Source organism: Camellia sinensis, chromosome 7 (genome assembly GCF_055761805.1).
Source record: "Camellia sinensis isolate YWXY chromosome 7, ASM5576180v1, whole genome shotgun sequence".
NCBI classification, from domain to species: Eukaryota; Viridiplantae; Streptophyta; class Magnoliopsida; order Ericales; family Theaceae; genus Camellia; species Camellia sinensis.
Genome location: NC_138967.1, coordinates 33,768,199 through 33,779,458, shown reverse-complemented (window position 1 = coordinate 33,779,458; position 11,260 = coordinate 33,768,199). Strand labels below are relative to the sequence as shown.

Here is an 11,260-nt window from a genome sequence, read left to right as displayed (position 1 = left end):
CGCTCGAGCGGGGTGACTGGCGCTCGAGCGTGAAATTCGTGCTCCCAGTACCTTGCACTGTTTTGATATCCGCTCGAGCGGGGTAATTGGCGCTCGAGCGGGACCTCGTGTCTTACGCTTGAGCGGCTATCGAGCGCCTGATCGAGTGTGATTTTCACCTATCCAGCACTTTTGACTGTTTTGCAGACCGCTCGAGCGGGGTAAGTGACGCTCGAGCGGGAACCTTTGTCTGCATTTCCGCTCGAGCAGTGTGAACCGCGCTCGAGCGGGACTCTGTTTTTCTGAAAATTCTGAAAATGTTTTCTAAGTGCACCTTTGCATCCTCTTTCCATCTTAGGCATTCCTAGGGCATAATTAAGGCATCTTAAAGAGGATGTAGATGTAGAAACACACCGAGGCATTAGGGATTAAATTATTATCTCTTCCGACCGTGTAGCTTAGTGTGTGTTAATCTGTAACTGTGTAGGTTTGGCTTTCTGAGGAGACGCTCTAGCTTACTGTAGCCCAGAACTCTGTGAGTAACATCTATGTAAAGATATGTTTAAAATGATTATCTCCTGAACAATTGAACTGTACTGCTTTCTGAACGGATTACTGTTAACTGAATGAATGTATGTCCTATATTCTGAACTGTATTATGGCATCCTTAGCACCTACTGTTTACTGATACTGTTACAGAGATCTCTGTCGGTTCCCTCGTTGGAACCACTACTGTTACTGACTGATGGCCATCATTTACTGCTTGGTCTTTTTAGACCTACTGTTTACTGTACTGTTATGCTAATGGATGTACCACATACGACTGTACTAACTGAACGACTGAAATATTGATTTAATGAACTATTTTCATTACTGTAAGGACATTTATTCTTAACCCCTTTACGCATTGTGTTATTCACTGGACTTTAGCTCACTGCTTATATATATATGTAGGTGTTCAGGCACCAGACCGCAGCTAGAAGCGTCGGGATTATCTCCAGTTTTGTCGAGCCAACCTACGTGCCTCACTGCGAGGTTCCGAGTTTGCCATGCTACAGCTTAGGGGTCTTTTATTTCCCCCTTCTGTCTCTGTATCTATTTTGTGAACTGTATAGACTTATAACACTGTACTGTACTGCTCTAAGGGATTGAGTCCCTATTCTGAATGATGTAATTATTGTATATACTGTTCTGCACTGTTAACGTTTATACGTATGAAAGTCTTTTTGGCATACAGACTGTCACAGCTCATTAGACATTATTTATTTACTGTATTGGCTTCCGCCAAGCCCTGTACTCTGTTTTACTGTATTACTGTTAAGCAGGCCTTCGGTAATCTCGGATTACTGGCCGGTTACGGTGCTAAACCCATGGGGCCGGGTTTGGGTCGTGATATGGATGCGGATTGATTTTCTCTAATATGCCAATCTGGCGGACGGATGGCGGATTGGAGGATTCGTGGCCGCAATCGACCCACGCCCACCCCTAGCATTTGTAAATCCCTCAAAAATTGGTTTAGCTCCCCCAAAACATAGACACATCTTTGAAGTTCCCTTCAAGTACCAAAGAATCCATTTAACCACCTTTCAATGCTCCTTTCCTGGATTGGAGAGGAATCTGCTCACAACGCCAACTGCGTGAGCTATATTTGGCCGGGTACACATCATTGCATACATCAAACTTCCTACTGCGAAAGAATAAGGGATTACCTTAATTTCTTTCCTTTTAGAGCTAGTCGTGGGATACAAACGTTTTGTCACCTTGAAATGGTTGGGCAGTGGTGTGCTGACTGGCTTGGCATCTTTCATGTTGAACTTTTGAATCACCCGTTCAACATATTTCTCTTGTGACAGCCATATCTTCTTGGCTTTCCTGTCACGAACAATCTTTATGCCCAAAATCTGCTGTGTTGGGCCTAAATTCTCCATGTCAAAATACTGCGACAAGTCCTTTTTCAACTTGTTGATCATAACAGTATCCTGTCTGATGATCAGCATATCATCGAGATATAATAGTAGGATGATGAAGTTTCCATCCGAAAACCTTCGAAAATATATACACTGGTCTTCTACCGTTTTTGTGTACTCGTGATCCACTATGAATGAATCAAACTTCTTGTACCATTGTCTCGGTGCCTGCTTCAGGCGATAGAGACTTTTCTTCAGTTTGCAAAATAGATTCTGTTCTCCTTTGACTTCAAATCCTTCTAGTTGCTCCATATAGATCTCTTCCTCTAAATCACCATGGAGAAATGCAGTCTTGACATCCATCTGTTCTACCTCTAGATTCAAGCGAGCTACTGATCCCAGAGCTATTTGAATGGAAGTCATCTTCATAACTAGGAAGAAGATCTCATCAAAATCAATTCCCTTCTTTTGCCCAAAACCTTTGACCACCAAGCGAGTTTTATGCTGCAACAGTTTACCGTTGCCATCTTTCTTCAACTTATATACCTATTTGTTTTTCAAGGCTTTCTTGCCTCTTGGAAATGAAACAAGTTCATAAGTGTGGTTCTTCTGCAAAGAACTCATCTCCTCCTTCATGGCTTGCATCCAACAGCCTTTCTCTGTATGACTCTTTGCTTCTAAAAAACTCTTAGGCTCCCCCTCATCAGTAATCAAATATATACTGAGAAGCGAGATATTTGGTTGATGGTATGGCAGCTCTTCCAGATCTCTGCAATTGAGGCCCAGTTACCTCTAGTTGAAGGGGTTGCTCCCCTTGCTCAACACCATCTTCATCCTAGTCTTCATTTTTTTCCTTATGATCCTCAATTTCTAGCATAAGATCCTGCAACTCTGGCACTTCTTGTTATACATAATCACATCTAGCATTTTTTGATGGCTTAGGAGGTGGTAACAAGTCTGGAGTGATGACATCTCTAGACTTTGTAGATTTTTCAAAATCTACTACTATCTAGTTTTCCTAAAACACGACATCTCTGCTCCTGAACATCTTCATGTTCACTGGGTCCCACAACTTGTATCCAAATGCTATATCTGAATAGACCACAAATATGCATGGAGTGGACTTGTCATCAAGCTTTGTCTGTTTTCCTTGGAGATGTGCACGAACACCTTACACCTGAAGACACTTAAGTGAGAATATAATACCTTTCTTTTGGACCAAACTTTCTTAACTATTGCAAAATTCAATGGAACTAAAGGCGACCTGTTGATGAGATAACAGGTTTTACAGGCGGTTTCAGCCCAGAATGACTTTGGCAATTTTGCCATTTTGAGCATACATCTGACTCTTTCAACAATAGTGCGGTTTATCCTCTCTGCCACCCCATTGTGTTGTAGGGTTCCAGGAACTATTGTCTCGTGCTGAATACCTCTGCTGGCACAATACCCTTCAAAAGCATTGGAAGTGTACTCGCCTCCATTATTTGTGCGAAGACACTTCAATTTCTTCCCGGTCTCTCTTTCCATTATTGCATGGACCTCTTGAAAGTGATGGAATACCTCATCCTTCGTTTTCAGGAAATACACCCACAACTTCCTTGATGCATCATCAATGAAAGTCAGAAAATACTTGCGGCCGCCATGTGACTCTACTTCGATTGGGCCACAAACATCCGAGTATACCATACTGAGCACTTCTGTTTTCCTTTTGCTGGTTGAACTAAATGATACTCGATGCTGTTTGCCATAAAGGCAATGATCACATGGCTTCAGGACAGTCCCTTTGGATAAGGGTATCCTTTATTGCTTTGCCAACAAATGCAATCCCTTCTCACTCATGTGAGCTAGTCTTCTGTGCCATAAGTCCGGTGACTCTTTATTTTCTACTGCATTAAGACTTCTCAGATAGATCTTCGTTTGTGTCTTGTATAGTGTTGAAGACATCTCTCCTTTGGCGATTGTCAAAGCTCCTCCTGTAAGCTTCCAACGGCCATTTCCGAATGTACTTGTGTAGCCTTGTCGGTCCAGGGCACTTTTGGAGATAAGATTGAGGTGCAAATCTAGAACATGCCTTACATCTTTGAGAACCAACTTGTGTCCGACATTAGTCTGAATACTAATGTCTGCAATGCCCACAATCTTCGAATAACTAGAATTCCCCATTCAAACAGTGCCAAAATCTCTAGTGTTGTACGAGCTGAAGAGTTCTCTATGGAAAGTGGCGTAATAGAATGCAGCTGTGTTTATCACTCATTCTGTGTAGCTGTGGTCAGCCACGTGAAGACAGTCATCCTCTTCACCAACTGCAAGAAGTATTTCATCAGTTGTTGTCGCTGTCGTGTTCTCATCTCCCTTTGACTTACTGCTTTGGCCTTTATCTTTCTGGCTTGGCAGTTTCTTTTTATGTGACCCTCTTGGCCACAGTGAAAGCAAGTGAAGCTGGAGTTACCATGACTTTTATTGTCTCTAGATTTACTCATGTTGTTCCATCTGCCGCTACTCTTGCTTCTTTCTCTGCCTCTTCCTCTACCTCTGTCTCTATCTCTATCTTTTGTGACAAGAGCGTGAGACTGATTACCTCCCATGTCTTTTCTCCTTGTCTCTTTATTGTACATGGCGTCTGTGACCGTGCTCATGGTCAGTTTCTCTTCTGGTGCAGAGTTGCTGAGAAAAACCACCAACGTCTCCTAATTGTTCGGTAAAGAACTGAGCAATAGTCTTGCTTGCATTTCATCGTCCAAGGACATCTTGACGGTTGCAAGCTGATTTACCAAATTTTTGAATTTATTGGTGTGCTCGGTGACAGACATACCATTTTTCAACTTCAGATTTACAAGCCTTCTCATCACCAAGGCTTTGTTCCGGGCTGTCTTTGACTGGTACATTTCTTCTAACATTGTCCACATGACATATGCATATGTCTCCTGGACAACATGGTGGAATACACTGTGGTCTATCCATTATCTGATCTGACCGACAATCTTCTGGTTCATCTTTATCCAGTCTCCATTCTTCTCTACTTCCAATTTAATCCCTTTTAGAGCAATATGGTCAAACAGGTCTTTACAGTATAGGACATCTTCCATCCGCAGCTTCTAGATTCCATAATTGGAAGCATTCAACTTTATCATCAATCTTGAAGTTGATGTGGATTCCTCCATCATCTTCTTACTTGTACAAAAAATCTGAATTATCCCAGAGGGAGATTACACGTAGTTTGGCAATAGCCTACGTCCATGGAGAGATATTTCTCACTATAGAATTATCCCAGAGGGAGTTTACAACTCATACCTCACAACCCTCTATAGAATTCACTCTCTTACATACAAATTACACACTATGTGTTGCTTATATCTTCTCTTCCTCTCAGCCTCTATATATATACACGGGAAGAGGGAAACAAAGTCAAGGAATGAGAGTTATTGGGCCGGCTGTCACCTGCCATCTTTCCTCATACTTCTTGACTTGGAGAGCCACTCTTCAATAACAGCTCTATGTGGGCTAGAGCTAACAAGAGGGTGTCGGCGGTCGCGGTGATGGAGTGTTCATGTTGGTGAGGGCCACCGGAGACTTTGGATAGGTCTGAGAGAGAGATAGAGAGGTGAGAAAATGTAGTGTGTGTGAGGTCCAAAATCAGAGAGAAAGAGTGCTAAAATTTGGGAAATTCGGGTCATTTGGGGGTTGAAAATTCGAGTTACAAAGCTTTATTGTTTCCTTATATATATATATATATATATATATATATATATATATATATATATATATATATATTTTACCTCCATTCATCACACCATGACAAACACCATCACTACTTGCATTTGTTTTATGATTTAAATTAGTAACAAACCCAACCCATGCAGTTGGACAATTAATGGAGTTTAAACGGCTAGTTCTTTGAAATAACCATCTCCATGAATTTTTTCTTTCTCTGTTCCTCTGGTTCAATTTCCTTCCATTTGCATCAACCATTTGCGTCCATAGATTAACTACAATTTGAATTCATAAAACAGGGGCAAGCTTCTAAGTTGTGAGGAATGATGAAGCTTCCAAGCTTGCCCCTATTTTTCATATTATCTGTTAATCTTTTCGTTCATACATAGATAGTATAGACCCTTTCCTTCCCCACCTCTTTGGTCGCAGCACCTCAGCTCCCCCTACTTCGGCCATCGTAACCCCTCACCCCTTTATCACAGACCCTTCCCTCTATCATTCACTGGAAAGGGAAATGATTTGGAAAAGAAATGGGGCAAAAAATATTTTGGGATAAAAATGTCATTTTATAATATTATAAAATAAAAAAAAATCTAAAATATTTTGTAAGTGGAATTCATGCATAGTTAGTAATGGGCGATCATAGATCCGTTCAATTTGATCAAATCGATCCAATTTAATTAATTTTGAACCGATACGTATCTTTCAATGGATGGATGCAGATGAAATATTTTAAAATTCGAAGATACGGTTCGAATGGAAAATCAACCATCTCACACCCGCATGAATGCGGTCCTCCCATAGATGAAATTCAAAAAAAAAAAAAAAAAGAAGCTGCTAACAAGTAATAACATAGAATAAAAATAATAAAATATATTTGTGAAAATGAAAAATAATATCTTAAAAAAATATGCGTGGTGTCATGGCCTATTATAGACAAATCATACATATTTTTTTAGATTCCTGGTTATTGGAGATTATAAAAGTTATGAATTATAATTCAAAACAATATCCAAAATTTGTAAAGTTTAAATTGCCAAACCAATTGCATCCATTCGTCAACCCGCACGGCCCGTTCAATCCGCATAAGCCAAACCAGTAAACATATGTGAATTGATTTTTTTCAATATACCTAATTTTAGACGGATGGTGAATTTCGTGATCACCCCTGCCGTTAGTTTAAACAAAAAAAAGTTATTTTGCATTTTGATACTAACTTCAAGGGGGCTAAGTATAGCAAATGAAACTTTAGGGGGTTTTCACATTTTTTGATCTAATTATAAGGGGGTAAAATGTAATTTAGCCAGTATACTCTCGCCTATACCAATTGAGATGTTTATATTGTAATATGTAGGATAGATAGTATAGAAGATTACTGCATATTAGAGAGTATATTGTCACGATAGTGTCTTTCTATACCGTGATTGATTTAAACAATAAAATTTATATTATATTAGATAGAGATTTAAAAAGTAATTAAAAAAAAAATTTTGAAAAGTAAAATTTATATTATATATATTTTTTCACATATATATATATATATATGTATATGTATATATTTCAAATCTCTACTTAAACTCATGATCTAATTTAGTATTTATGTTATTATTCACATTATCTCTAAATATTTTTTTAGTATCTTCTCAATTTGCTTCAAAATCCATTTAATATTATTTTTATTTTATGCGAAAAATACTTTTTTAAATATTCAAAATAACAATTTTAATGTAGTTAAAAGTGAATTACTTTTAAAACAATTCTAAAATAATTTTAAAAAACAATCCATCAAACAAGATTTTTACATTTTTCGAAAAATAAAAATAAAAACAAAAGCCTAAATGGTTTCTTAGAAACTTTTTCATTTGGGTAAATTACAAATACACTTCCTAAAATTTCTTTAAAATACGAATTATCCTTTATAATTTTGAAAATTACAAATGTCTTCTTGTCAAAACTTTTTTATTTAATAGAAAAAAAATTCTAACCATTCTTTTATGCAATAATAAAATTATTAGAATTGTTAATTAAAATATATTTATAATATTATTAAAAATTATTAATTAACTAAATAATTTATTAATAAAAAAAATGAGTAACTCGTTAGGCGATTATAAATTTGAACAAACGAAATGTAATTTTTAAAGATGATGTATTTGTAATTTACAATTTTCATTCAATTATTATTTTTTTTCCTAAGAAAACTAATGAATCATCTCATAATGACCCAAACCCGGGCCTCAGAGGACATAAATACCCGACCCTGTACAGCAATTCCGATCTATCAACCCTAGATCGGACGGTCCATAATACACTATAAAACTATCTCAAAACCCAAGCTCTGCTCAACCTTCATTTCCTCTAATCCGCCTCTCTCTCTGGTCACTTGTAAAAAACCCTAGCCCGAAATGGTGACTCTCTCTCTCTCTGATCTATTGATTTGTTTGTAATTTCTGAATTCTTCAACTTCGAATTGTGGTTGTTGATTTGATTTGTTTTATGTGATTTGATTTTGTGTAGCCGTTCAAGCGTTACGTCGAGATCGGGAGGGTCGCCCTTGTGAACTACGGCAAGGACTATGGGAGGCTCGTCGTCATCGTCGACGTTCTCGACCAGAACAGAGTAATGTTTCTTTTTTTGTTTGGTTGCTGAGAAAACTAAGGAAAATTAAAGAAAATGTTTACAGTGTTCTTAGATGCTCATTTGAATGTATTGGTAAATATCACTGTGAAATCAAGCATTGCGTTGTGTTTTTTTTCATGATGATGATAACTCGATGCTTTCATGTTTAATTTGCCATCTAGTATAATAAATTTTATGGAAGAAATTATGGGTTTAATATCTATTTTATAGCATAGATTTCAGTACGTTGGAGGTGCAAAAACAAAAACATTAATATGATCGTTAAAATTGAGGTTATAAAATTTGTGAGTCATTGGTGGCTAAACAGCTATAAAAATTTGCTTGTTTATGGTGTTGACGTTTCATTTATTGAAAATATTGTTTTTTCAGTGTCATGAATGGTTCGGTCACAAAAGGCGGTGCTGTACTTTCTGGTCTCTCTGTTGTTTATCTAAACAATGTTTTTGTGGCCACTTTTGGTATGTTGTAGTAGACATTAAATGGGTAGACTTGACAAATCATATCAAGTATACTGTGTCCTGGGGGAACATTTTTGTGTTGATCGGCCAGTTTTTTTCCTGCGATATTTAAATTTTAAAACAAGTACACTCAGTTTTATTTATGAAAATTGGTATAACACTGATAACAGTAAGTTTTATGGTCTCCAAAACATTTGTTTTCCTGAAAGACTGACTTTTGATGAATTCCCTTCACTCTTGGATGAGTTAGTTTGAGATCATGTATAATTTGCTTATGATTTTGGAAGTGTAGAATTTCAATTTTGGCGTATGAAATATGCAGGGATCATAATTTTTAAATGTAATTCGACAGAAAGTTATGTGTCCCCTCTTTATCTTCTGCATATTAAGACATCACATAGACAGGTCAATGTTAATATGGAAAACTTACTAGTATTACTATTAAATCTTCTTTTGTAATATGGCTCAATCTGAGGGAAAATGAAAGCCAAATAATGAAATTGATACCTTATATGGTTGTTTCAATCCTATTATGTTGTTGCTGGAGTCATGCTTTTGAACATTAGACTAAATTTGAAAGCCACCAAACGACCTTGAAAAAATTGACTAAAGTTTTCTCTCCCTTGATCTGAGCAAAAAAAGAAAAAATGAATAATCAAACTCATTTTTATACAAGTTTGTAAGGGAGTGGATAGAGTTTTGGGGATTTTTTTACTCATTTAAATTTGTTATGGGCAGTGTTGTTAAAAGCGCACCTAGGCGTAAGGCTCATCGAGGCGCAACCTGTGCGACTGAACTGGTCCCAGGCGAGGCGCGTTGAAGAAGTCGCACGCCTTAGTCGCGACTGGAAGCAGGCAAGAGAGGCGCAAGGCTCGCGCCTAGGTGCGACTGATGTTTACGCCCTAATCTGCCTTCTTCTTCGACTTAGATCGACTCTCTCTCTCTTCCCTTCTGCCTTCTTCGACTTCGATCGACTCTCTCTCCCCTTCTGCCTTCTTCGACTTCGATCGACTCTCTCTCTCTCCCCTTCTGCCTTCTTCGACTGGCTTCTTCGATTTCGATCGTCTCTCTCTCTCCCTCCTTTGACTTCGATTGTCTGATCTGATGGTCATTTTATTTTATTTTTTCTTCTTCTTCTCTCCTTCGCTGATCAATCTGCTCTGCTCTGTTTTTTTTTTTTTTTTTAAAATTATTTATGGTCTCGGTTACAAAATAAATTGCAAAATAAATTGTATTTTTTCCAATTAGAAAATAAATTGGTCTCTGTTAAAGAAATACAAAATAATTTTTTTTTTACAAATAATTAATTAACACACTGCTATTGGTCTTTATTTTTTTTACATTACATTATTTTCTAAATTGACACATTACATTACATTAATTATTTTTTAAATTGACACATTACATTACATTATTTTCCATTACATTGTATTAATTAATTTTCCATTAATTAGTACACTATGCTAATGTGTAATTTTCCATTATACATTATTTTTCATTACATTACACAATTAATCACACTTACATTAAACAATGATTAGTCTATGTTAATTTTTTTATTTTTTACTAAGACTGTGCGCCTTACTTCAATAAAGCCCGCGCCTCGCCTTGCGCCTTGTGCCTAGGCCCTGAGAGACCTTCAACGCCTTAGTGCGCCTTGAGCTTTTAAAAACACTGGTTATGGGTAAAGAGTAATGGCCGGAGATGCCCTAACATGACATGCTTGTTTATTTGGCATTCCCATAATGATGTTTTTTTTTGGGCATATACTCATTATCCTGATGTTGACCTAGATACAAGACACATTGGCAGTACCTTTACGAATTGCACCTCTTTTCCACCTTGAAACTGTTCCTCTTCATTTTACAAAGCATTCATCACTGATCTTAGTAATTTTCATGTAATGTCTCTGCAGGCTCTTGTTGATGCCCCTGACATGGTGAGATGTCAAATGAACTTTAAGAGGCTCTCTCTCACAGACATCACAATTGACATCAAAAGGGTCCCAAAGAAGAAGACACTAGTTGCAGCGATGGAGGCTGCAGGTAAAGACTGATAAAAAGTTGATTTTTTTCTTTCTCTAGTTGGGCACTATATATCAGATTTAACTGTATTTGTGTGATGGCAGATGTTAAGAACAAGTGGGAAAATAGCTCCTGGGGCAGAAAGCTGATTGTGCAAAAGAGAAGAGCTGCTCTTAATGATTTTGATAGGTTCAAGCTCATGTTAGCAAAAATCAAGGTTGGTTGTCTGATATAATCGCAAAAATTTGTTTGAAGAATCTCTCCCTATTTAGCACTTCGTATTCCTTTTACATGTTGAACTAGCTAATAAGACTAAACAAATTATGCATGTGCAGAGGGGTGGTCTGATCAGACAAGAGCTTGCAAAGCTGAAAAAGCAGAACGCAGCCTAAAAGCATATTACATTTCTATGGAATCCCCAATTTTGTTATGAATTTTCACAATTTGTACTGTTGTCCAGTTTTCATTTGTTTCTTACTGATTAAGAGTGATTCAGAGAGTTTAAAGTCTTAATGAGAACTTTTTGTGTTCTGTTGCCAGT

At 37.3% G+C, this 11,260-nt stretch overlaps 1 protein-coding gene across 1 annotated transcript; it reads left to right on the top strand.

The window, feature by feature from the left end:
• The first annotated feature begins 7,877 nt into the window (after positions 1 to 7,877).
• Positions 7,878 to 11,260, top strand: LOC114302662 (large ribosomal subunit protein eL14z). Its single transcript, XM_028247712.2, has 5 exons — positions 7,878 to 8,005; positions 8,115 to 8,216; positions 10,611 to 10,740; positions 10,824 to 10,936; positions 11,055 to 11,260. The coding sequence occupies exons 1-5, from the start codon at positions 8,003 to 8,005 to the stop codon at positions 11,109 to 11,111; spliced, it is 405 nt and encodes a 134-aa protein (XP_028103513.1). The 5' UTR covers positions 7,878 to 8,002; the 3' UTR covers positions 11,112 to 11,260.

Excerpts from the sequence above, each read along its gene's own strand:
- LOC114302662 (XM_028247712.2), top strand. Across the intron at positions 10,741-10,823 it reads TGCAGCGATGGAGGCTGCAG|ATGTTAAGAACAAGTGGGAA; the intron begins GTAAAGACTGAT and ends GTGTGATGGCAG. Across the intron at positions 10,937-11,054 it reads TCATGTTAGCAAAAATCAAG|AGGGGTGGTCTGATCAGACA; the intron begins GTTGGTTGTCTG and ends ATGCATGTGCAG.